Source organism: Panthera pardus, unplaced genomic scaffold (genome assembly GCF_024362965.1).
Source record: "Panthera pardus isolate Hobbes unplaced genomic scaffold, ASM2436296v1 HiC_scaffold_18, whole genome shotgun sequence".
NCBI classification, from domain to species: domain Eukaryota; kingdom Metazoa; phylum Chordata; class Mammalia; order Carnivora; family Felidae; genus Panthera; species Panthera pardus.
Window position 1 is genome coordinate 27661311 of NW_026526743.1, and position 27479 is coordinate 27688789.

The 27479-nt window shown below is 54.3% G+C and overlaps 1 protein-coding gene across 3 annotated transcripts in view; it reads right to left on the bottom strand.

Annotated features, from left to right (window-relative positions):
• The window catches only part of ZNF423 (zinc finger protein 423), a 333279-nt gene that overhangs the window by 133756 nt on the left and 172044 nt on the right, over window positions 1–27479 (bottom strand). For all 3 annotated transcript variants that reach the window (XM_053906076.1, XM_019456005.2, XM_053906078.1), the window contains one exon: window positions 2878–6092. In XM_053906076.1, coding sequence (XP_053762051.1) covers window positions 2878–6092 — 3215 coding nt within the window. The remainder of the gene's footprint in view (window positions 1–2877; window positions 6093–27479) is intronic.

Sequence of the window (27479 nt, forward strand, 5' to 3'; positions counted from 1 at the left end):
ACAGACAGCTGGGCCCCTGCCCCCAGGCGTGCCCAGGCAGGGGGCAAGGCCCCAGAGGCTGGGCCTTCACTGGGGAGGTTCCGGGCTTTGTCTAGCTCCTTTCTGCAAACGGCCCATCTGCCCAGGTCTCTAGATGTGATTGCTCCTCTCTTCTCTCGCAAGGCCTGGGATGGGGAGAGGAAGGTCTGTCGGGCTCCCAGAAAACAAGGCCCCTCGGGTGTGAATCCCTGAGCTGCCATGCACAGCTGTGCATCCCTGAGTATACAGTTCCACCTTTCTGAGCCTGGATACTGCCTTTGCCAAAACAGAGGTCACAGCAAGGCTCCCAGGTTGTTGCCGTGGCCCACACAGTAGGGGCTTTATGAAGTGGTACTGACACAGAATCCAGAGCAGAGACTGTGGAGGAGGAGGAGACTCTAGAAGCAGCCCTGTGGCTGCCAGGAGCCCCAGCGCCGTGGTGGGCAGCGTGGGAAGGCAGGGATGGGGCTGGGAGCACGTGGAAGGAGGGTGTACAGGGCCCCAGTCCCGCCACACTGTCCCGTGGTCTGAACGAGAGGGGTGACCACCCTGGAGCCCACCCCAGCCTGCAACCAGGATGGGCTGCAGAGGTGATAGGCAGAATGTGGGTCAAGAGGTCGGCTGTGGCACCACACTACCTGGGTTCAAATCCCTTCTCTGCCTCTTGAAAGCCGGGGCCTGAGGGCAAACTGTTCTGTATCTCCATTTCTTCATCTGTAAAGGCAGTATCATAGTATAGAGATAAAGTGCTCAGCACATCCTTATCCCCCCGTAAGTGTGAGCTGTGGTTATAAACGGGATAAATACCAAGTGATGTTCACTGTGTGCCCAGCACTTCTTCTGCTCACTTAGGCCTCAGGGCAAAACACGAAGGTCCGCCCAGAAAATAGTCACGATGTTTAACAACGGGAGAGGGGCAGATGCTGAACAATCAGAGCAGATGCTCCTTAAAAACCCAGAATGGGGGGCGCCTGAGTGGCTCAGTCAGTCTTGGTTTCGGCTCAGGTCGTGATCTCACGGTTCATGAGTTTGAGCCTTGCATCGGGGTCTGTGCTGACAGCATGAGCCTGCTTGGGATTCTCTCTCACTCACTCTCCGCACCTCCCCTGCTCGCTTTCTCTCTCAAAATAAATCAACAACAACAACAACAACAACAATAACAACAACAACAACAACAACAACAACAACAAAACCCAGAATGGCCCCCCAGTGCCTCCCAGGTGATGTCAGCTCTGGAGATAGATACTGTTGCTGCTGCTATTACTACTCTCTGGCTTTACAGGAGAGGGCAGAGGCCTGGAGAGATCAAATCCCTGGGGGGGTCCTGGAAGAAGGAGATTTTAACCCAGCCCGTCTGATTCCAGGGCCCAAAGGCTTCCCGGCCCACCCACACTGGCCAGCCAGCAAGCCGAGGCTGAGCAGAGCCGAGCAGTGGGGACCAGGGCCGGTGCACAGAACCTCTGAGGGGTGACCTATAGGACCCTTCTCCAGACATCCGGTTCGGTCAAAAGGCCTTGAGAGGGTGAGGTGTTATGGGACCAAAAGGGAGCTCTCTGCTCCAGACAGGCCTTTGAGAACAGGCCTCAGACCCCCAGCAGAACACTCCGCTCTGCCCTCATTCAGGTGTTTCTCCAGCCAGGGGGAACATGGACAGGCCGTTGGCCTGTTGGACCTCAGTGGAGAGCGGGCCAGTGGGCCTCAAACGTGTCCCTTCCACTGCAGATTCTCCTTCTACCCTCCTCCAGCCCCCCTTCCCTCTCCTCACCCTCAAAATCCCAGAGTCCCAGGAGCCAGTTCTGATCCCAGCTCTGATCCCACAGTGAAACACCCTCAGCTACACCCCTGTCTTCCAGCAAGCACGCACAGCAGGTGGTCCTTCCCCAAATTCCGCCTTCCGCCCATGGCGCCAGCAGCCGGCCCTCGAGGGAAAGACACTCCCGAGATCTGCTTGGCACCTCCTCAGTCTGGAAACAGACAATAGACTCAGTGGGAACCCCGGGCCCACCATCAGGTGGCCCTTGGCCATGGCACCCAGACCCACCTGGACCCTCCCAGAGCCTGAACTTCCCCTGCCTCCCTGAAACCTACTAGTTATGGGCCTGTGGCCTCCCCTAGTCGGGAAGCCCCCAAGGTAGGGTCCGTTTCTGACTCTCCTTGACTGCCAGGCACATAATGAGTGCTCAGGGCAAATCTGATGAACAAATGAATGGAGGAATCAATCCATCAATCAGTCATTAATGAGAACAGCAACTGAATCCATTCCTAGGCTCTTCCATGCACAAGCACCTGCACTAACTATAAAGATGTGCTGTTGATGATAACCTATCAGCCGGTGATTACAGGCTGCATGATCAGGCCCTAACTAAGTGCAGGTCCTGAGCCCTGTATGCGGATATTATCTCTACGGATTACCGAAAAGAATCCTGAACCTGAAGCCCAGAGAGCAAAGGGACTTGCCCAAGGAGACTCAACAAACAAGTGAATGCGTCCACCTCAGATCTGTATGAAAGACGACAGCCACCATTTATGGAGCGTTCGCTGTGTGTCAGCTGGTGCGTCGGGCCCTTTACCCATATGACACCACAGGTCCCTGAAAGCGATCCCATGAAGTCCAGGCAATTGTCATTCCCCTTTTACAGATGAGCACTTGACAAATGAGGCCCGGAGAGATAAACAACGTCTGCCACGTCACACAGCTGGAAGGGAAATGGCAACCCTGGGGATCACCCCGGAGTCTCCCGCAGAGCGGACGTGCCCGGCGGCTGCACGAGAGCGCTGCTTGTCTGGGCTGCTAAAGGGAACGCCACCGGGAGGTACAGAGCTCAGGGGGGGCCCCCAGGAGCAGGGACAGCCTCTTACCCGGGGCACTGGCGACGTCTGGGCGCCTTTCCGGGGCCCACTGGTCTCTGGCGTGAGGTCACGGTGGTCCACCTGCATGTGGCTCTCCAGGTCCTCGGCACTCTCGAACTTGACGCTGCACTCGGGACAGCGGAGGCCGGCGCAGGGCCGGTCGGCAGGCTCGGGCGGGGCCAGGCCGCCCACCTGTCCGTTGGCGCTACGGGCCATGCAGCCGGCACAGAGGCCGTAGGGGAGCCCGTTGACGTCAAGCTTCACCAGGTCCTGCTTGCTGCGGAACTCCTTGAGGCACAGGGCACACTTGTAGAGCTTCTGCAGCCCCTGGCCGTTGGGGGAGGACGCAGCCGAGCTGCCCGCCAGCTTCTGCATGTGGAAGGTGCCGTGGATCTTGAGCTCCAGCGTGGAGGTGACCGTCTGCATGCACACCACGCAGCGGAAGCCCGTGAGTGAGTTGCGCAGGTCGGGGTGCATCTGACAGTGCTCGATAAACTCCTCCTCGCTCTGCAGGGGCATCTTGCAGATGCGACAGGTGCCCGTGTCCAGGCTCTTGCTGTGGGTCACCTTGTGCTCGGTGAGCGTCAGCAGGGAGGGGAAGCGCTCACCGCAGATGGGGCACATGTAGTGCTTGGCGGGGCCCCGGTGCGTCTGCAGGTGCTCCCGGAGCCCGTTCTCCGAGAAGAAAGTCCGCGAGCACACGTTGCACTTGTGGCTGCCCTTGATGAACTCAGCCTTCTTGCGCGAGCCGTCGTCCTCCCCGGGCCGGATGTTGTGGTCCCGCAGCCGGTGGTTCTGCAGCAGCACCTCCATGGTGTAGGCCGCCCCGCAGATGTCGCAGCCGTACATGGGCTCCGACGCATCCACGTCGTCCTCGCTGGCCTCGTGACTGTTGGGCGCCTCGGGGTTCTTCAGCAGCATGCCCTGCAGGTCGGCCGGCTCGGCCTTCTTGCCGGCAGCGGGGGGCACCCCGTTGGCCGTGCCGTTCTCGGTGGCGGCGTCGAACACACAGTGCTTCTCCCGCAGGTGCTTCTCCAGCAGGATGATGGCGTGGAAGGCCTTGCTGCAGAACTTGCAGTTGTATTTCTTGCTGTGCGTGGTGATGTGGCACTGCAGCTCCACCTCGGTGCTGAAGGTCTCCCCGCAGAAGATGCACTTGTGCGCCTTGGCCGGGTTGCCCAGGTGGCTGTGTTTGACGTGCACCTGCAGGTCGGCCTCCTTGCGGAAGTCCCAGTTGCAGGCCGTGCAGCGGTACATCTTCTTCTCGTTGCTGTGCTTCACCGCCAGGTGCACCTGGATGGACACCTTGGAGTCGAAGACCTCCTGGCACAGGGTGCAGTGGTACAGCACGAACGTGTGCATGTCCAGCAGGTGTTTCTGCAGGTCGTCCACAGAGGAGAACTGCTTGTCGCAGCTCTCGCACACGTAGTGGGTCGACGTGGTCATGTAGTGCACCGTCAGGTGCTGCAGGAGGGACTCCTGGGAGTCAAAGTCCTCTTTGCACTGTGGGCACGCCTGCTTCCGCAGCAACAGCTCCAGGTGCAGCTTCAGGTGGGTCTGGAAGCTCTCGAAGTTGGAGAACTTGAGGTCGCACTGATTGCAGGGATACTCGCCGTTGGAGATGGAGTTGGCGCTGGCCGAGAGCCGCTGCCGCTTCGGGGAAGACACCTCCACGTCAGACGAGACCGGGCTCTGCTCCGCCTTGGACTTCTTGCTGTGGGCGAGCGGGATGTTCTTGTGGTTCTCCTTGATGTGCTTGGTGAGCTTCAGGATAGAGCCGAAGATGGGCGAGTTCGTGCAGTAGGGACAGGAGTAGACCTCCATGAAGGACTGCGCGGGCTGCACGACCGGGGACTCCAGCTTGGTGCTGCCGACACCGCAGTGGGCCTGCTGGATGTGCTCCGTGAGGGAGGACTCGGTAAGGAAGCCCATGGAGCACTGGTTGCAGAAGAAGGCGTTATTGCCATCAGGCGGGTTGACGTTGGGGCCGCAGTGGGAGACGCGGATGTGCTCCTGCAGGCTGTTGATGTCGGCGAACATCTCGGGGCAATAGTTGCAGTGGAAGGCGGAGATGTTGCCAAACTGCATCACGGGGTAGGCGTGGTTCTTGTGCAGCTTGCGGACGTGCTCGTTGAGGTTGTACAGGGTGGGCATGGAGTCCAGGCAGATCTGGCACGTGTGGCTCTGCTGGGGCTTGTCCGCGTGGATGGTCTTCAGGTGGATCTCCAGCACGGCCAGGCTGTTAAAGTCCCGCTTGGAGCAGTAGGGGCAGCTGTAGACCACCTTGGACCAGCCCTGCCCATCATCCCGCATCTTCTTCTGGCCCCTCAGTGGCTTCAGGGTGGAGTCCGGGGTGGAGCCGCGCTCCACGGAGGCGCTGGAGTCTGGCGTGGCGCTGCTCATGGAGGCCACGCTGCCCAGCACGGGGTCGGGGCTGACGCTGTGGTTGCTGGAGTCGGGCTGCCGGTGGCTGTCCAGGTGGCAGTAGACGCCCTCCACCGAGGAGAACTGCTCGGGGCACATGGGGCACTTGTGTTTCTGGTTGGCGTGGGCTTGGTGGATGTGGGCGAGCAGCGCGTTCTCGTCGACGAAGACCTCCGGGCAGTGGATGCACTGCAGGTCGGCCTTCTCGGAGAGCTGGGGGTGGCGGGTGAGCACGTGCTTCTCCAGCTCCTCGGTCTGGCTGAAGGTGTCCTCGCAGTAGTCGCACATGAAGTCGTCCTTCTTGGCCTCCTTCTCCGACTTGGCCAGGTGCTCCTTGTTCTTCTTGTGCGCCTGCATGTGGCTCTGCAGCGAGCTGGTGGAGGAGAAGCCGCGCTTGCACACGGTGCACTTGAAGGGCTTGCTGGAGCTGTGGGTCTTCAGGTGGATCTTGAGGTGGTCGCTGCGGGAGAAGGCCGCCTCGCACTCGTGACAGTGGTACTTCTTGTCGCCCGTGTGCAGCTTGATGTGCCGGTCGCGGCTCCTCTTGTGCTTGAAGAGGCGGCTGCAGTAGGTGCACTTGAACGGCAGCTTGTCGCTGTGGATCTGCTCGTGCCTCTTCAAGTAGCTCAGGCGGATGAAGGACTTGTCGCAGAACTGGCAAGGGTACGGCAGGCCTGTGCCCCCTTCCTCCTCGCCCAAGCCAAGGTCACACCCATCTCCGATCATCTGCGTGGGTGACGCAACATCCTTGCTGGAGGGAGACGAGGCCACCCAGGAGAGTTGTGGGTCGTCGTCACCATCTGCGGGGGGAAGGCGGAAAGGAGATTAGAGGCAATTCCCAGGGCCGCCGAGAAACAAGGACAGAGCCAGCTTCTCGACAGCTCGCGGGCTGAGGCTGTGCAGCTGGCCAACGGCTGCAGGAGAGTCAGGGGAGGGAGTCCGGGGGGCCGGAAGCAAGTGGACGCGAGGGCCGTCGGTCTGCAGGGGAGTGGCAGGGTGGGGGCGGCAGGATACGGAGCGGACATGCCTTTCTCCTCAGCAACACCTGCCTGGGCCTCGTTGGACGCCATACCCCCCACGGGAGGTGAGGTCCCAGGCACTTCCCTGATGGGCCACGGGGATGCAGCCTGGAGGAAGTCACCAGAAATGACCTCACAATCCATCAGTCCCGTAGGCCAAAAGGAGGCAAGTCCTCACCTGATCAAGACGTGGGGATTGACTCCCCCTCCAGCCCCTAATCCTGGTGGGAAATTCCACTTATCCTTAGGGGCACAGGCAAAACCTTGCAAGAAAATAAAATGCACCTTATTGAATGCTGCTTCACCACATTTGGGGAGGGAGCTGGGTCTGCCGCTTCAGGGAGCAGACAGACTACGAGGCCCAAGTCACGGACACGTGGCATCAGACCCAGCAGCACAAGCAGGAGTAAGCAAAGGGTACTTGAGAAGGATCTGCGGGGTTCCCAGCACAAACCATCCCAAGGTGGGGGTGCGTGCTCTGTTCCCAGGGCCCTGGGAGATAGCCTGATGTGGGGTGATCAGGGGATGGGCCAGGGCCCAGATGGCCCCAGAGCTCAGAGTCCAGTGGGCCCTTCAACCCACCTTGGCAGGTATGGGAGGCCATCCTTGCACAGATGACCCACCCTCCCCGGCCTCCACTGGCCCTGTCCAGCCTCAAAGGAAAACTAAAGAAACAAGGGGCTGGCTGTTTCTGGAAAAACAAAGGCACACAGGACACCGTAAACAGAGCCAGTGAAGTTCCCTGAGCCTCAAGACTCGGTGGGGGTTGGACCGAGCCAGCCCAAGCAGGGAGTGAGTTCCGAGGCTCAAGTTTCGCATCAGGTGGATTTAAAACTTAATAATGAATGAAACGGACCGCAGGCTGCTACGGGCAGGGGAGAGACAAACAAAAGCTCAGATTCGGCTGCACTGACCTTGCTCTTGTAACCCTGAGGAAATAAACCACTGCCCCCGCCAGCACAGCTTAGTCTCCAGAAAAAGCCTCACAGACGTAACCCAGAAAGTCTGGCCCGGAGGCAGCCCAGATCCTCCGGAAGGGGAGAGCAGGGGGCCCACGCTCCCAGGCACAGGCACACATAAACACACTCACACAATCACACACAGGCACCACGGTCCGCACACACACATCCGTTCACACACCATGTTCCCCCCATGGCTCGCACACACGCATACATGCACACATGCTCACTCACCTGCAGACACGTACGCTCACACATGGTCACACTCACCGCAGCCACAGGCATGGCCCTGGCCCCAAGGGTCCCGGACCCCCAGGCGCTCACAGATGCCTCTGCTGTCCCAGGCCAACCCCAAGACTTTAAGAGACCGTAAGCCCAGCGGCAGGGTCTTGAGAGGTCCCTCAGGGCTAGCTCTGAGTCTGTTCCTAGACCCCACCCATCGCCCTGATGTCCACCCTGGTCCCTGGCCCTGGCCCTGACCGTGTGAAGATCTGCCTGACCCCAGCTGGCCGCGTCGGCAAAGCTCTGCCAGGGAGGATGAGGCTCTCTCCAACGCTCACGGCCCCGAGTCCCATACCTCCTGGCAGCCTCTCCACCCCTGAAGCCCAGCCGCCCAGCCCGGCACAGGGAGCCTCCCAGAACGTCCTCCTGGGGTGAGGGCGCCTGCTCCCCTGGGCACCTCCCATTTACAGGGCCCTTCGGACGGGAAAGATGCAGCCGCTGCCACGGCTCCTCCGATTAGACGCGGTGGGAGATGCCCCAGCCCCTGCCTGGTGATTCCCAGCTCTTGCCAGCTGGGCTCCGCGGGGCGCAGACAAAGGGACCCAAGGGAGGAGACGGCTGGGGCTGGGGCAGCTGGGGGACCTGCTGGGCCCCCGCCCCCTGGCCAGGCTCAACCGGCTTTTTATTATTTTGATGTCTTAGCTCAGACACACTCAAGCTGCCACGGGGCCCTTCCTGTGTGCCTGGTGCTCTGTTAAGTGCTTTTCTCACAACCACCGCTGAGGCAGGAGCCAGGGACCCTCCCACTGTACCGGCGAGGAAACTAAGGCACAGCCACAGAGACTTTCCCCAGGAAAAGACAGCACCAGGACCGCCCACAGGCGGCCCCTTGCCCAGGACATGGATGTGGATGGATCTCCTGAGGTCAGTTAGAGAAGACTGCCTCTGCATAGGGGAGAAAGTCACAGGCTGGATCTCCATTGAGCCCTTCCGGACAGCATGACCACAACCAGCCCGCTCTCTGCGTTCAGGGAGGGGCCCTCAGAGACCAGAGAGGTGCAGGCGCTCACAGGGCTGATGAGTGGAGGACACAGGCTTGAACTGAGGTCAGCTCAAGGGTGAGTGAGACAGGAAGATGCTTTGCCCAAAAGACCTAGCCAGGACATGTCTTTCTGCCAGCGTTCATTTGCTCCCGAGCCCTGTCCCCCAACCCCCAAAACAGAACGAGAGCAGATTCCTGCATTCAAAGCCCCTCTCCTCCATTTATTCATCAGCCCAGGAGAATTCCTCTTAACCTCTCAGACTCAGTTTCTACATGTGAAAAAAAAGAATCATTGTGAGAAGCAGATGAGAAAAATTAATGTGAAAAAGCACTATTTGGGGCGCCTGGATGGTTCAGTCAGTTAAGCGTCTGACTCTTCATTTTGGCTCAAGTCATGATCTCACAGTTCGTGAGAGGGAGCCCCGCATTGGGTTCTGTGCTGACAGCTCGGAGCCTGGAGCCTGCTTCGGATTCTGTGTCTCCCTCTCTCTCTTGGCCCCTCCCCTGCTGGTGTGCACTCTCTCTCTCAAACAAATAAACAAACTTTTAAAAATGTTTTTAAAAATAAAAAATAAAACTTAACTGTTTAAAAAAAAAAAAAGGAAAAGAAAAAGAAAAAGCACTTACATGAAATGTCCAGAAAAGGCACATCTGGAGAGGCAGAAAGCAGATTAGTGATTGCCTGAGGCTGGAGCAGGGAGCAAGGATGACTGCAAATGGGCAAGAGGCATCCTTGTAAGATCACGGAAATGCCCTAAAACCAGACCGTGGCGAGCGCTGCACAGCTCTACGAAGTTGCTAATTGCTCGCCTAAAACAAGTTAAGTTTATGGTACGCAAATTACACTTCAATGAAGCCATTGACACAAAAACACTATTTGGCCAATAAGAATAATAATTAGCACTAATTAGTGCCATGAGTGCTAATGACATCAGTAGCTACGCTTCTTGCGCACGCCTCTTGTGCCAACACCGTGTTAAGGGCTTCTATGGCCTCGGTTAATTTCGTTCCATCCTCACGGCCATCGGTGACATCCCATTTTTGAGATGAGGAAGCTGAGGCTCAGAGAGGTGCGTGCCTTGCCCTCGGTCACGTGACCCGATGCCCCAGTTTTGTCTGGCCAGAGCGCCACGTCTCCCGGCAGCCCAGGATCTATTCCCCCAGTGGTAGAGCAGCCCACCCGGTGCCACAGTCCCCAAGGCCCATTGCCGGGCTGCCTGGTGGGCTTTCTTTTTCTGCAAACGAGTTTCAGAATTAAAGCAAAGCACGTTATTCTGGGAGCAACAAACTGCACAACTGCTGAGATTATAATCACCTGACGGGAAATGACAATAAGGCCCCTTACGCTGAAAAGGCCCAATCAGGGGAAGTGTGTATGTTGACATATAAAGTCCCAAATTCAGACCACACTGTTTAAAGCCTTCTGTTCTAAAAACATTTAACCTTGGCTGCTGCCGGCCCACCCCTTCCAGTACACTTTGCTTTGGGGACGCACAGCTTCGTGCTCTAGGAGCAGGCCAGAGAGATGTGCCGGCACCAGAGCGCCCAGGGTGCCGGCAGGGACGCCGGCAGAGGATGAGGGCTCCCTCCCTCATCCACAGCAGTAACGCTCCCCTCGCAGGTGCACACACACCACACACATGCGGCCGGTACAGATGTGCAGAAAGGGAAGGGGTGCAGAAGTGGGGCACAGGCGATCTCAAGAGCCCCTTCGGCTCGGATGGTTCAAAACTCAGGGAGAAGGCAGGTGCAACAAAAGTCCAGTTCAACCTGCTACCTTTTGATTTCCAAGTAAATGCTTGTCCAGACTTTACTATTGCTGGGTATTCTTCTGAGAGCTTTGCATGTGTTAACACATTCGATTCTCTCAACAGCCCAATGAGACGGCGCTATTATTATCCCCATTCACAGGTGAGAAAACGGAGGCCCAGAGAGGCTGAGTAACTGGCCAGCGGCAGTAACAGCTGGCAGGCAGGGGAGCCAGGGTCCAGTTAGCCTGGTTCTGAGTCGGTGCCTTCACCCTCAATTTCCCACTGCTTCTCTCCTTTGGGAGGGATGCTGTCACACGAGAAGATCAAGTGAGAAGGGCAATGACTAATGCAGGCCCTCGGCTTCCCCTCCCCCTAGAATGAGTACAAAGTAGTATGACAAAATGAGTCGAAAAATCACTTACAAAATGGAGATTAAAGTCATTTAAAAATGACTGATCCTGCAAAAAGGCCTGGTAGGAAATGGGTTATATGAGGCTTTTGCTGTCTGCTGCAGGAAGAGAACCAAAACAAGCGTAAAAGAGGGGAGAAATTTCGATAAAAATTCAATTAAGTAGCAGAAAGAACATTAACTCGGCTTCAGGACACATCAGTGGCAGAAAGCGCAGGGTGGACCCCAAGCTCAAGTGGCCACGCTGGGTGCCGGACTCTGTGGCCGGCAGAGCAGAGTGACTGCCACCAGAGGTGGCTGGGAGCCTCGGCCCCAGGGCTCCTCCGGTCACAGAGAATCAAGGTCGCAGCTGCTGAGGAAGTCCCCGGACAGAAGAGGGACCATGACCGGCCCACAGGCCACATGACTGAGCAGAAAGGGGGACCTTCTACTGTGGCAGGGAGGAAGGAAGAAGCGAGCCCCTGCTACCAAAGTCTCCAAGAGGAATAAATGGTTCTGAAAAGAGCCCTGGGAGGTGCCCTGCATCATATGGGAAGGGGAAAAGAATGGATATCCAGCAGCTCCAGGTTTCTAGGACATTCCTGGGCTAGACAGAGCCATCCAAGTGGATGAAAATGACCAGATATTCCAGACCACGAAAGAAGGCACCAACAAGCAAGGTGCCTGGGGGAGAATGTGCTGGGGGCAGAGGAAAGGGAGCAGGACAGAGAAAATTCTAGGCCTTGGCTCCCTGTGCTATAATATGGGAAGCTGGAATTTTGGTCTCCAAGGTCCCTTCAGGATGAATATAAAGGTCATTCGGACAAGATTCCAACCACCCAGATTCTCTCCATGAGAGCCACAAAAAGACCCGACCATTCTTTATGAAGCCCCAGAAGGTCTCCTCGCCACTGCCCCATTTCCTTAGGAAAATGAAAATTGCCAAGGAGACAAGTTCCCCACCGGACAAAGCTCTATGACGCTCCATGGACAGCCTCCCCTGTGCTTCCATCGGGAGCTACAGGAATGAGAACCGTCGTGACCCTTCTGCAGCTCAGAGAAATGGGAACGCAGACTCGGGAACCATTTATGCCAATCCTGCAGGATACCGAAGGACCAGAGAGAAAAGGGAACTTCCAGGGACGATCAATTGGAAGCGGTTGCCAAGGGTACTGTGTTCAGAAGGATTATAAGGCCGTATCTGGGCTCAGAAGAAATAAGTGCCGAAATCAATTGGTGATGTCTGCCATGAGCACAGGTCTGTGCAAGGGCATGCTCAAAGGGCACTGAGCAATTGGAGGAAGGAGTCTCCTGACTCCCAGTGCTACAGAAGAGTCATCTAGGTTTCCTCCTCCAGGAAAGGAGCTGCCCATCCTCTCTGAAAAGGGAGACCTTGGGGCAGGGTCCCAAAAATCCTGTCATTCAAGCAGAGACCACAGGGCTTGCAAGATACTATGGTGCTGTGTTGTGATCTGAAGGTGGTCTCTCACCAGAGAGAAGGGTCAGCTCCACCCCTGGCTGATGAGGAGGCCTGGCCACAGGGGGAAAAAGCAGCCCTGGTGTCCTAGGATTGCAGATCGATGTTCCCAGAGCCCGAGGTGGTAAGAGCGGCAAGACATCTGAACAGACTTCAGTGCACACCACAGACTGCACTCCCCATGGGGCAGCCCGAACCCAAACAGGTGTCTTTCTAGGCCTGCAAGGATACAAAGTCAGCCGAGGGGGCATCTGGCCATATTCCTAATCTCTTCTTGGGAAACTTCAAACCTACCCATCTGTGTCTCTGCACCACCTGGAAGCCCGGTGCAGCACACAGGTACACTGGGCAAACCCTGAGGCCCTCTCCTCGGGCTGCTTCCAGCAAACTGTGATGTGAGCTTCCCCCTCAGCTAGCTCCAGGCCCATGGGGGCCTGGATATCAGAGTGTGAAGGAGACAGAGGCCGTCAGGCCAGAGCTCCCAGGCTGGGTGGGGCATCCTCCCATCTCAGTGCCTACCAGGGACTTGGCCCCCAGAGACACAATCGACCTCAAACCAGGCCTGAGGGAGCAGGGGTCACAGACAACAAGGGGACCAAGTGCCTGCCCTGTTCCTTACCTCCAACCAGGTGCCAGAGCTGGTCATCCATCCCAGAATATTCCTCAACTCAACGACATCCATGCATGTAGAGTCAGCACCAGTGCAAGGGGAAGGGGAGGGAAGCGAGAGGAAGTTAACAGACCATCACTCACCTTATTTCATAGATGGGGAAACTGAGGCCACACAGCAAAGAGCAGACAGATGCAGGACCAAACTCAGAACAACCACAGTACTTACTGTTTATGGAACATTCTCTGCAAGGCATTTTCTCTGCCAGCATTTTCTCATTTGATTCTTGCACATACTAGGAGGTAGGTACTGTTACTGTCCCCTTCTTTGTAACTGCAGACTGAGGCCCCAAGAAGGGAAGCAAGCCCTGGGCACACACAGCTAGCGAGTGGCAGATGTCCCTCCACCCCCATTCCCATTCACTCACTAACCACTAGACTATCCTGCCTCTCCTGCCCCGAATGCTGGTTCAGGCCTGACCCACTGCAGAAGCCGCTCCCTCGTTCGAGGCCCACCATGTGTCAGCGCCAGGATCTATGGCTCAAGGAGAGCCTGCAGGAGCCACACGCTGCAGTCCCACTTGCCACAAAGGCCAAGTCCTGTCCTGAAGTGGAACAGCAGGCCAGGCTGGCTCTGAGGCCAAGCACCAATGAGTGTAGCTGGCCTCTTTCCTCCCTTGAAGGCAGATAATGCAGGCTAGCAGAAGTGTGCAGAGCTAAACCAGGAGGTTGTGGTAAGCAGAAAAACTCCATGTCCTCACCCCCCAAAACCTCTGAATATGTTACATTACAAGGCAAAAGGGAATTAAGGTTATAGGTGGAATTAAAGTGGCTCATTGATCTTAAAATGAAGAGATTATCCTGGATTATCTGGGTCGGCCAAATGTAATTGCAACCGGTCCTTAAAATGTGGAAGAAAGTGACAAAAGAGGAGGTCGAGATGAGGCAATGCCACAAGCCAAGTAATGTGGGCAGCTTCTAAAAACTAGAAAGGCATGGAATCAGACTCTCCCCTACAGCCTCCAGAAAGGAACACAGCCCCGCCGACGCCGTGAGATCCACGTCAGCCTTCGGACCTACAGAACTGTAAGAAATTAATTTTTGTTGTCTTAAGCTACTAAGTGCATGGTAATTTGTTACAGCAGCAATCGGCAACTAATACAGATTTTGCCTCCAAGACAGCTGTTGCTATAACAAATACCTAAGTGTGGAAGTGGCTTTGGAATCGGACACAGAGCAGCAACCAGAATTTCCAGGAGCATGGTAGCAAAAGCCTACACTGCCTTAAAAAGATTGTTCATAGACATAGGGATGTTAATGACTCTGCTAATGACGACGTAGAATGAAGGAGTACGATGAAGAAAACCTAAATCGCCACAGAAAATACCTGAATCATCGTGACCAGACTGTTAAGAGAAATGTGTACATTAAGGGCACGGATGGTGAGGACTTGGAAGAAAATGAGGAACAGGATACTGGAAACTGGAAGGAAGAGATCCCTATTATATAGTGGCAGAAAGCTCGGTGGAATTGTGTCCCACAATTATGCGGAAAGCAAAACTTGTAATGGATAAAAATGGATATTTAGCCGAGGAGATTTCCATGCAAAATGTTGAAGGCATGGCCTGGTTTCATCTCACGGCTTATAGTAGAAAAGAAAGAGCTAAATCAACAGAGCTGTTAAATAGAAAGGAAGCCAAGAATTGATAATTTTGGAAATTCTCAGCCTACCCAGATTGCAAAAGACATTATAATTAAGAGATTCTCTAACAGGAAAGCGCACTCCAGAGAGAAGGCTGAGGGGACGACTGTACATTGTGCTAACATCTCAGAAAAATCAAAAGCTCAGAGTATTCAGTCACATGAAAGGTTCTTTGAAAAGATTAAGGGTGTGACTCACAGATGCCCTACATCAAACCAGAGAGCATCTAGGAAATTGGGGGGGGGGGGGGGGGGGGCGGGGATTTCTCTGGAACCATCTCAGTATCTCAGTAGAAGCCAAAAGTAGAGACAGGAGTATCTAGAAAATATCTGCGGAAGAGCCTGATATCTAAGAGTAGATCCCCATGACATACACAGGAGACCCACAAGGTTCTTGAGAACTTTGTATCTGCAGAAACACAGCCAGCTTGGACCAAAAAAGAGATGAAAGAAGGCTGTCAGACTCCCAAAATTCCACAGCAGAACACAGGCTAATAAAACTACTCGGCTGCAAACATGTGCTACCTTTCATTTAAAAAAAAAAGAAAAGAAAAGAAAAGATGACTCAGAGGGCGGAACCTCATGTCCAGAAGGCAAAGCCGCAGCCAGAGGGTAAAATTTTGAGGCCAGAGGGTGGGGCTATGAGCCCAGAGCATGAAGCCTTGAGCCACTGAGAATGAGATCATATGGGACTAGGTTCAGATGCTAGCACTGTATAACCACAGGCAAGCACATCCCCTCTTTGTGTTTTCATTTCCCCAACTCTTGAGAGAAGGAATCACATAAATGGGGTCTCTGAGAGCCTTTGTAGCTCTACGAGTCTGTGATCCATTAGTGATGTCTGCCCTGGGCACAGGAATGAGGAATGGCAGATAGTAAGCATCCCAGTTTGCTGCTAGTTTAGGCATTTTTTTCAGTGAGCACATGTTTGTCAAGCCTGCTGCATATGCTTGGTCCTCTGAGGGGTACAGAAAGCACTCAGCGTTCTTAGGTGGTGATGCTCTTGTCTGCCCAACTTGTCAATCAGTCACTTGTCTAAAGTTGCAGCTCTAAACCACCACTTTGCCACTTTGAAGCACTTAGAAAGAGAAAAAACGAAAAACCCCTTTGGTCATAGCAATAGTCAGTCCTGCATGCAGATATTTGGTTTTCCTAAAGGGACAGATGGGGGTACGGTGGAAGGGATCGAGGCCCAACCCCTGGGAAATCAAGAGTCCACCCCGGGAAGGAAGGGGACCAGGAAGCTGGAGGGTCTTTCCTCAGAGGTAGGGCAAGGAGCCCCACAGAGGCTACCAGAAGCTGACGTGGCTCCACCTGAAATCTTAAATTAGAACTGTGCTATTAGCAAAGATAATAGCAGCTCATATTCACCCTCCCCTCCTCCAGGGAGCTCAGGGTGCCTTTGTGGATAGGATCTCAGCATCCCCAGTGAGGCCGCATCAAGAGGAAGGGGGATCGTTCTTTCAGTTTGGGGATAAAAACTAAGTGGGTTGGGGCATCAGGGGGTCGGCGGGCAGCATAGGGGCGGGGACTGGCATGCAAAGGTCATGGCCCAACACTGAGAAAAGGGGGAAGGTATTCTTGCCCTCGGGGCTGCTTCTCCAGCTGGGGGGCGAGGAGTGGGCCCCTGTTCTCTGCCCTGCCTCAAAGGGGCACTTAGCACACATCCTCTGAGGGGCTGCAGACTGAAAGCCATTGACCAGGTATGCCTTTGCCAGCTGGCTCTGGGGTGTGCTAAAATACCACCTGACAGCAAACAGTGGCCATCAAAGCCCTTAGTGAAACTTCCGGGAGCCCAGACCATCAGCATGATCATAAAGAGACTCAGTCCGTTGCAGGGAGACATCACCAACAGAGCGACAGCAGAGCCATGGGGAAGAGCATGGGCTCGCTCAGACTGAGCTGCCCGCCGCTCCTTGAGTGCGTGACTGCGGACAGTTTACTGCACCTCTCTGAGCCCCCATTTGCTCATCCACTGGATGGTGATCACAAGAGCAGCGACCTTACAAAATGGGTAATGTGTATGTGCTAAGTACTCAGTGAATGTTGGCTAAAGAAAATAAGGCGATTGCCGGTATAACTTTAGCATGAATTGTAAATGACCTCAAGTGTGTGGCATTTAAAGTTTTGCACGGAAGCTTCACACCCATTATCCCATTCGACACTGAGTAGCTCTGTAAGGTTGTAGAGGTGGTGGTTATTCCCCTACGACAAGCAGGCAGGGTGACAAACACCCAGGTATCCGGAGTGAAGCCCAGCATCCCACCCGCTCTCTCATACTCCGAGTAGCCGGGTTTACACGCTAAGCTGCGTGGTCACCCTACGGATGAGGAAACAGAACAGAGAGGTGAGGTCACATCCCGATGTCAGAAAGCAGACAGTAATTAGAAAAGCTGGGGCTGGACACCCAGCCCAGGGCTCTCAGCCAGCTGGACTGATGAGCCACACAGCAGGACACAGATCATCGTGGCTGTCCTCCCCCCGGACGGTCTGGGGGCCACCCAGCTATCAGTTATTTCGTAAAAATGTCAACATTTCTAACTCAACTCAAGAACACCCAAAGTTTTTTAAAACATCTACTTTCACTTCTGGCTTTTCTTTTTTGCTTTTTAGCACTTTTTTTTTTTTTTTTTAAGTTTGTTTAGAGAGAGAGAGCATGAGCAAGGGAGGGGCAGAGAGAGAGGAAGAGAGAGAGAATCCCAAGCAGGCCCCACACATCAGTGAGGAGCCTGATGTGAGGCTCAAACTCACAAACCGCGAGATCATGACCTGAGCCAAAACCAAGAGTTGAATGCTTAACGGACTGAGCCACCCAGGTGCCCCCATTTCTGGCTTTTCTTGCAGCTCTACATCTGGCACATCCACGATGGAGCTGAGCCACAGCTCCCGGCCTGGACCCAGTGTGCTCATTCTCCTGTTTGCACAGACCTGAAGGGCTCCTTTCCTCACTACAAAGTGTCCTAGGCCAGCAGCTGGCCTTAGATGTTCAGCCCCCTCGGTTTCACAGATGGAGAGACCGACCTCAGTTTCTCCATCTATAAAATGGGAATAATAGTCCCAACTACTGAGATGCTATGCAGACAAAAAAAGTGAATATCAGTAACATGTTACATATGGGAAATCCTCCATAATGTATAAAATAACAACAGTCACTGGCTACTGGCTCCCAGCTCAACATAAGATCACAGGAGAGAGAGAGAGAGAGAGAGAGAGAGAGAGAGAGAGAGAGAGAGAGAGGAGAGGAGGCAACAGCCATGTTGGTTTGAATGGATACAAGACACTGAGTGGTCCCATGTTCCTGAGTCCTGGTAAACTACCAGGAGGGTCTAAGTTAAGGGCCAGCAATTAACCCTATAGAAGATGGTTTTCAAAGCAAAGGACGTTTGACCTGCAGAAAGGCCCACAGGGCCCTACCATTTACAATCCCTGGGCATGAGAGAGAAAGGAGCTTTCCAGAGCAGCCAGCCCACCCTTCTCAAACAGATGGAGAAACTAAGGCACCAGCAGCCTTGCTGGGGCACGGACCTGGGCCTCCAGGCTCATAGAGGGGGTGGGGTATGAGGTCTGACTCCCCTGCACCCACAGGTGCTGCCATCCCAAAGGGCCACCGGCACACAGGACAGGAAGGAGGCATCCACCTTTCCCCTTGAAGCCTATGACCTCACAGAACGCACAGCCGGTCTGGCCGCTCTATCCCTGAGACAAATTTACTCGGCACAGATATTGAAAATCCAACTGAGTTTGAGTTTTGTTGCAGAAATTAAACAGACCAGAAAAAAAAGGAAAAAAAAAAAAAAAGAAAGAAAAGAAAAAGCCAGCCTTCATCAGCTCACCCGAGAGTGAACTGTGATCAAACTAACTAGTGTGGAATGGCACGATCAGGTCCTGCCAGGGAAGAAGAGCCCCCCAGTGTGCCCCAGCGAGAGACTCCCCGGAGCCGGGCACTTGTAGCTAGCAGAGGGGCTGTGGAAGCCTCCTCCATCAGCCGCCTGGCCCGCGGCCGCCAGGGCGCCCCGACTCAGCCCTGCCCTCCTCCCAACGCCCCCGGTGGGGAGGACGCGGCGTGTGAAGTCACCTCCGTGAGCGTTCACGAAACAGCACCGCCAAGGGCCAGAGCAAGGGCTCACTGCTCGACTCGAGAGAAGGCAAAATGCTTTCGGGGTTGAATCACTGTTTTTCTTTACTCCCTTTGGAGATCGGCAGAGCCCACATTCGGCCGTGTTCGTGGACCTGGGACTGGAAACAGCTGCGCTCTAATTACATGTAAAGTGTACCAAAACATCCCTTTTATCACAGACTGGAAATCTGTTAGCATCTGTCTCTCCTTTGTTTCTTCCACAAGATACAAGCTTGTTTCTACATTTTTTCTCACCTGTAGCGGTGATTAAAATTCATTATAAATGAAAGGAGTGAACAGAGAAACAAGTTCCTCTGTGTACCGTTCTAAACTCAAATTAGAAACAGCTGTTTGCTAATTCATGCAGCGATGTTTTGCCGTGCTCTGTGAATCAATAATAACTCACCCTATTGCTGCGGAAATTTTGGGATAATCCATATATTTAACTCGGCGTTGGATTCTCCAGGCAGGATTGCCGCGGCGGAACCTCGACCTGCCTTCAGGCTGGCAGGAGGGGACTTGGGTTCGGCACTCTGGAGACAGCCACAGCTGCCACGACAGAGAACCCCCAACTCGAGAGGCGCCCGAAACACGGGCCCTGGCAGGACCAGAAGGAAACCCCGAAACAGTATCCTCGTCTCCTCCCCTCCCCCGGAACCACCACTTTAAAAAAAAAAAAAAAAAATCAGCTCTGATTAAACGCAAACCACACACATCCTCCAGCCGCCGGAGGGAACAGCAAAATTAAAAGTCTAATTGGTACCCGGAACAATTTAAAACTATTAAGTATAGGTGAAGCTTTTCTGTAAGAAAATAATCCTTTGATTGGGATTAAGCTTGTTTGGATAGCATTCTTCCCTTCCCTACGTTTTAGCTGTAGAAGTCTGAGCTACGGACTGGAAGTCCTCGGTGCTTCTTAGAAGTGTTCAGCCATCTCCTCCACCAACTTCAGAGAAAAGGGCATCCAGAGCTGTGTCTGCATCTGAGGCTTTGAAAGGGAATGGGTGTTCTTTCTCTTTTGTGGGGAGGGAGGCAAGCAACACCTTTGTATGTGAGCAACGCATACTGTTTCATCAAACCTGCTCTGTCCTGGCTAATAGGCACTGGCCCCTCAAGACACTGCCTCCAGGGAGCCCTCCCTGATTCCCTCTGCCACCATCAGTACCTCTCCCTGACCTCGGGACACTGCCGTGGGGCCACTTGTCACCCTGAACTGTGGCTCTCGGTATCACTACCTATTTCTGAGTCCTTGGGGCACCCCCATGTCCCTGACATCCTTTCCAGCCTGGGATATGGTCTCATTGAGCCATTCTTGAACTTCACACTGGTATTACCTCCCACCACCCACGTCTCAGCCCCACCATTCAACCACCAACTGCAGGGCCCTCTGTGCGTGCCTGGCATGATGCCTGGCTCTTTGTAAGCTTTAAATCCTCACCTCTATCCTATGTGGTGAACACCACAATTTCTCCCATTTTACAGGGCAGATACCTGAGAATCAAAGAGCATAAGTTCCCCAAGTTTCACAGCACTTTAGTGGAGGGAGTCTGGAGTTATCCTAGGTTTCTCCAGAAAGCCATCAGAGCCACCGCTGTTATCAGAGAGCGTGCCTTGCCCGGCCCAGCCTCTGAGGCGTTCTTCAGGCAACTGTGTTCATCAAGGCTGCCTTCCCCTGGTCACAGCTCACCCAAGCCGAACCCGTTACTCAGGACCCAACTCTGCCCACCTCCCAAGCACCTAGCAGGGCTCTCCTGTGCGGCTAACAGTCAGGCAGGCCCTCATTTTCTGATGTCCATTGGGGTCCAAGAAGATGGCAGTCCAGTGCATCCTGCGGTCTGTAGGGTGTAGGTGAGGACACACAGCTCATGCTCATCTGTACGGTAGGAGGGAGCTTTCCCTCTGGAAAGCCCGGATGGCTCAGTCCTGGGCAGGATCAGGAAAGAGTGAGCACGGTGGAGGTGCCTGGTTGGGAGGCAGGGGGCACTCAAACTGAGCTTTGTGGAAGGAGTCAGATCTCCACTGACCGGTGATACCCCAAACACAGGAAACACACCGTTGCTGGAACCCAGGATGATTTTAGGGGGCACCCAAGTTGGCCTCAAATAACATTGACCCACAAAGCAAAAGAGTCAGTGCCCCTGCAAGCCCCTTGCAACCTTGGCACCAGGTCGAGGAGAAAGATTGCATTGGGTGCTGTCTTTAACTTCCAACGTTCCAGCAAGGAGAGAGCAGACCCCAGTCTCAGCGTTTTCAGGATTCCACAGCTTCTGGCTAGAACAGCATGAGTCGGGGGGCTTTCTCCTTACATTCGTTTTTTAATTTACTTTTAAGGGTTACTGTCTATTTACAGCAAAGGATACTGATTTTCCATTTGCAGAATTAAATTAAGTATGAAAACAGACCTGACTAAACAGAAAACACTAGGTAAATCACAGCACCAGGAACACACTCAAATCTCACAAAACTCATGGCAGAGGCTTACGCAGGACCGCAGACCAGCACCCGCCCTCCCAGCGCTGATGTGAGCTTGAAAGCCTTCATGGTGAGGTCACTGCGGGGCTTCACCTGGACCCGCGCCCATGTCTCTCTTCCCTCTTCCCTCTCAGAGTACGTGCAGCTGGAGCCCAGAAAGCCAAGAGGGTGAACGAGGTAGCCCCAGGGGGGTTTCCGTTCATCTGACCCAGGGCAAGTCTCCAGGCCTCCAAGTGCCCCGCTGCACTCCCCGCTACCACCACCCCCAGTTAGCTGGGGCCCTAAACAAAGTCTTCCGACGTGGAACCCCACAGCCATATCCACAGCAAACCCTTCTGACAGGAGACCAAGTAGAACCTGGTCAGACGAAGTGTGGGTAATCAAACCTCCGCCCCATTCTCTCCTCCCCACGATGCCCACATCTGGGGGGTTTTCTGAGCTCTGAATGGGCACAAAGAGCCGGGGCTGGGCCCCTGGTCCTGGCATAGAGTGCACCAGTCCAGGTGTGCCAGGCCCCCCACCCCATGACACCCCATGCCCACACCTAGGGAGCCAGGTCCCCAGGGCCCTGGGAGATGTCACAATGAACTCAGCCTCAGCTCCTCGGAGAGCAGATGTGAGAGAAAGTACCTGAGAGCTGCGGCTGGGGAAACATCTGTCCTAGGAGCCCTACTGCGACACCAGGCCCCGCCTTGGCCGCCCTCCACCCCTCAGCCCTTGCCCCCAGTCCCCAGAGACCATCACTCAACTCCCCGAGCTCATAGCAACCAGGGCAGGTGCAAGGGTCACAGTCAGGGCATCTGGGCGGGGCCTGAGCCAGGTTCAGAAGTTTTCTGCAATTCAGTGCTCCCTTAGGAAGGCCCCTTAGAGAATCAGAACTCAGAGCCCAGAGGCTGCCACCCTCCCCTCCCGGTCTGGCTGGCCACAGGCAGAATGCAGCAAAGCCCAAGAGACTGGCCCAGGGCCTCTCGCGGTGGGCAGGACCAGGACTGGACCAGCACCTTGGTTCTGGGGCCGGTTCCAGCCCCCAGCAGCTGTGTGACCTTGGGAAAACTCCTGGCCATGGGCTCCCCTTGCTTCATCTACAGAATGCAGCTGGTGTATGTGACTTTCTTTCTGGAGGTGCGGACACAGGAAGTGCACAATGAAGATAAAGAACGAGCAAGCAAATGAACAGATGACCAGATTTCCACCAAACCCAGTATCAGAGAAAACCACACGGTGCTTCTAACCTAGAACTCTGAGCTTAGAGAAGGCACTGAAAAATGATTAATACACAAGCTATATCTTACATTATATATGTACAGTATATGCTACATGTGCATATAAACTATGGATATAATAAGTGACATATATTATGTGCTAAACATTTCTTGAGGATTTGCTCCATGCCACACATGCGGTCTCAATATTCACAATAGTCTGACAAATCATTACTGCCAACCCCATTTCACAGATGAGAAAATCAAGGCTTACAGAGATTAACACCTCCAGAGGCTTCCGGGTCAGAAATGGCAGAGCTGGGCCTTGACTATGGGTCACCTGACCTCAGAGTCTGTGCTCTTAGCCACGCTGAGATGCTTGTGTGTGAATCATGCCACCTATACCTGCGGGATAGAAACAGTGAGTGACACCAGCTCAGGAGCAAGAACATTTCCCCCATGGAGACGGCTTCACATAGAGCCCAGGCTGCACGCCCAGCCAAGAATCACTGGAGGAGGTCTGGACCATGTCTACGTTCTCAGCCCAGACACCTCCACGGACAAGGCACGCACACAGTCCAACCTCGAAGCACAGACCTACTGCTGAGGCTCAGTCCAATCCATCTTAGGCCCAGCTCAAAGGGTCAGCTCAGCCCCCCAGCACTGGAGAGCCAACCGGCCTCCCAGCATCTGGAAGGACCGAGGCATCCCTCAGCAAAGCACTCGCTCTCTTTGCACTGACCTGTGCCAGGTACCCTCTCGGCCACTCTGTGAGATAGTTACGAGCTTGGTTCCATTTTACAGAGGAGGACACTGAGGGTTGGAGAAACCACAGGGCTTGCTGTAACAGGCATTTCTGTTGCGCACAGCACAGCTCAGCCCTGGCACCTGGTTCAGCCACAGCTACAGTGGATGACTGGAGTCCCAAGCCTGAAGGTTCACCTCAAGCTTCCACCCCAGGTCTCCACCTCCAGGTCTCACTCCTGCTCAGCCTAGAGTCAGGGAGCCAATGCCCCCTGGGATGGCCCTCAACTGAAGGGGGACCAGGGCCAGTGACACCCTGCACATGCATGGAGATCCCGGCAGAATCGAGGCTGGGGTCTGCAGCACTGACCTAGACACCCCTCCCCACTATGGACCTCTCCCCCTTCTGGCCTCAGTCTGTCTCCTATACCTGCTTCCTAGGAGCACCTCCCCATCATATAACCTGGACGCAAATCCCGGCCTCAGGCTCTGCATTCTGTCATGCTTACCTGAGGGGTGGCACCACATTCGGAAGCCAAGTCCGTTCAGCCCCTCAGCCCACCTTGTATCCTTGCCAGGGCTTGCCACACTCAGGTCACTGAGAGGCCCCCTTCAAGACCTGTGCCCCGACACTATTACTTCGTCTCGCACTTGCCTTGAACTTGACAACCCTACCTACCCGAGGGTAATCCTGGATAACTGTCTTGACGAAATCATGGGTATGATGTTTTTGTGACACCCGTTAAAATAAGCATAATTACTCAGAAAAAAAAAAAAGAAAAGACAAGAAGTTCATGAATCACCTAAAGTCGGGCTGTGTATCCCTAAAAGTGGCTCAGGTCCTCACTGTGGAGCCCCTGCCGTAACCTAAGCTTCGCACAGGCCTGCAGCTCTCGGTGTGTCCCTCTCCCACCCCAGGCTGCGAGCCTCAGGGGCATGGCAAGCCTTCCCGGCTGCGTGTGCCCAGCACAGCACCTGGCCAGAGGCAGGCTCAGGACAAGAAGTGGACTGAGCCCCGCAGGGAGGGTAGAGCCCTAGGATCCTCGCTGATGTGCTGGTGCCAGAGACGCAGCCACTCTGCGAGTCCCACTCACCCTTTATACTCATCCAAATGTACAACTCAGCAGAGAAAATTTCAATTTTCCCTGGATTTTCATGTTTCAGCCTCCAGAAAAATTGCCATCATGGGCTTTGTTACCGAGCTGTTGAGCCTCAATGACTGAAGGCTGCCCCAGCCCCGCCTGTGGTGGGAAGCAGATTAAAACAACCTGTCAGGACTGGGGAAGGCTCCAGAGGGGCAGCAGCGGGGAGGTGGCCACCTGGCCCAGGACCACAGTGAGAAAGAGGAGCCCCACGCAGCTGGCCTGGCACATCAGGTTCACACCCCCTAGAGGTGGGTATGTGTCCTGGGGGATTCCCCTGGGGGGGGGGGGGCGGGGGGAGGGCGCTCAAGTCCTGGATGTCACGATGGGGGTGCGTCCCCTGTTCCCTTCTTGGCATCATTGACCCTTCCCTAGGTTCCCCTACACTGCCGCCTGCCCCCTGCTCCTGCTTTCTCAGACTGAATGGGCCTTCATCTGGCCCCATGCTGTGCCTACTCTAATGCACAGACTTGAAAATCATAAACTCGATTCACTGAGCACTTACTATCCACCATGCTAATTTTTATGTTAATTATTTAGCTACTTAAAGTGTTGGTCATAAATGTTTTGCTTGTATTGATGCATTTTTTAATGTTTATTTATTTTTGAGAGAAAGAGAGAGCAAGTGGGGTAGGGGCAGAGAGAGAGGGAGACAGAGAATCCGAAGCAGGCTCCTTGCTGTTAGCGCAAAGCCTGACATGGGGCTCGAACTCACAAACCATGAGATCACAACCTGAGACAAAGTCGGATGCTCAACTGACTGAGCCACCCAGGCGCCCCTGTATTGATGCATTTAAACCACATATAATCTTTTCACCAGACACACTTTACAGATGAGGAACCGGAGGCTCAGACTGCTGAAACAGACCTCAGGACTGACCAGCTAGCCACTCACTGTGCATGTGGGGACAGTGAGGCCCTTGACATCTAAGAAGGCACTTTTGCCCCAAGACGAAATCCTGCAGAGCCAGTAGGATCACCCTGAGAGCCACGACATCCTCCTCCCAGGGTGACATCTGGAAAGGGGGCGGGGGGCTACACTGCCCCCAACCCAGCTCAGGTGAATGGCACCCTTGAGGATAGTGTTAGGCCCACTGCCAGCCCGGGGCCACCGTCCCCAGCAGGGCTGGGTACCAGCTCATCTCAGTGCTGGACACAGAGTAGTCCCCATGAAGGAATGAATCAATGACAAGAGGTTCCGCACTACATCTGAATAGCACTTCCCACATCATTGTTCATCTTCCACAGATGTTATTGGGGTTTCCCCACAGGTGCACTTGGCTTAGAGCTGCCTGGAGACAACTCCAAAAAGCCTCACATTTCTGGATCCCTGGGAGCCTCCACAAGGTGCCCAGTGATAACTATCTGCTTGATAATTGAATGAACGAATGAATGAATGAATGTTGGATGGCTAGATGGATGGGTGGATGGATGGACAAAATATTGAAGCCCCAGGACTTGGGCTAAAGAGGGCACTTTCTGGGGCACCTGAGTGGCTCAGGTCATGATCCCATGGTCATGGGATCAAGCCCCACATCAGGCACCACACTGAGCATGGAGCCTGCTTGAGATTCTCTCTTTCCCTCTGCCCCTCTCCCCTGCTCATGTGTGCTTTCTCTCTAAAAAAATAAATAAATAAAATAAAATAAAGAGGTCACTTCCTAACTGTGGTACAAATGAATACCTAAATAAGAAAATGAATGAATGAACGAATGACAAAGCTAATCACAGAGAAGGTGCAAGGAGCCACTCGAGGAGGCTCCTGTCAGGTGGAAGCCAGGGGTGGTGGGGTAGAGGCTCCAGCTGGAAGCCAAGGAGTTAATGAGCTTGACCACTAGCTTGACCACCTGGGCCCAGAGGGGCTGCCCCCTGCAGAGCCTGTCCAGTGTTACTGAGGTCCCTGGGGTGTCTGCACATTGTGGCAGAATGCAATTATTCCAGTCTCTAGTGAGGCAGGCATTTGTCATTCTTTTATTTGAAAGAACCTCTTGGAACCAGGGGGAGAGCAAGGGTGCGGGGAGGGGCCGGGGGGTGCAAGGATGGAGGCAGAGCTCAGCTACCCTGCCTCGGCCTGCATCCCTGGAGGACTGGCATTACAACAAAGGAGATGCCGGGAGTAGAGGGGAGGGAAGAATTGGGGTGGGGGTGGGGGGCCTCCTATTTATTTAGACCACAGCAGAACACATGGTTAGACTTAATAACATAATAGGCTGAGATTTCACGTTCTTGAAGGTACAGGCTCAGCAATGTGATGTGGGGTGGGGGGGATGCATTTTTGTCTGGTAAAACCCCTCCAATGGTCGCCTCTTTCCACACAACACAATGGAGGCTGGGGCTGAGGGCGCGTGCCCACACACCCACCACATGCCCACACATGTATGAATGTGCGCACATGTCTTCCCCACCAAGGACCTCCAAAACCTTCCCACTAACTACCAAACACCCGCAAACCAGTGTGCCCTCCCATTAGGAACACACAGTCAAGCAGTCTCCCTCACAAGTTTTTCTGGGAGGAGGTCACGCCAGCCAAGCACATGTAGGTGTCACCCCTTCCCAGACACCATTGCCCTGGATTTCCCCTTCCCTGCTGCCCAAAGGGGCCAACAATTAAAAGTGATCACTTCCTACTCATCTTAGGAAACTCCTTGCATTCACTGTTTCATTCATTCATTCTCCAAATATTTACTGAGCACCTACTCTGTGCCAGGCTGTCTAAACATGCTGGGGCAGCCAACACACCCAGTGAAACCCCACTCCATGAAGCCTGCATTCCAGGAGCATCAGGCCCACACCCTGGAATGCTCCGGAACCAAGACAGCCTGGGTTCACATCTCAGCTCCACCACTGACCAGCTGTGTTCCTGAACTTCTCTCGGCCTCCTCTGGTTGTGGTGAGGATGACATCAGATAATCCAGGTTAAGCACTTTGGCCCAGGGCCGGGCACACAGGAAATACTCCATGAACATATCACTGCGTATCGTTTCCAGACCTGGGGCAGCAGGAGTGGAGGCTGCCAGGAAGCCCCTGGCTCACCGCACGGCTTCCTCGGTGAGCCCTACTCCCCACTCCCAGTTTGCTCATCCCAAGAGCATCCTTAATTTCCTAGGTGCTCACACACCCCTGGGTCTGGGACAAACATGTGACAGAGAGAGCCGAACCCACATCTTACCACTGAGCCCATCACAAAACCCCAAAATAGAAAAGCCTCCAAGGGGACACAATCCACGCTGAAACCAGTACTTAAATCCCTCTGCAACAAGGTCTGTCCCCTTGGTGGGGAACTCATTCCCTCCTCAGCTCCCTTAGCAAGAAGAAAGGATGTCAACATAAGTCCTAAGGGAG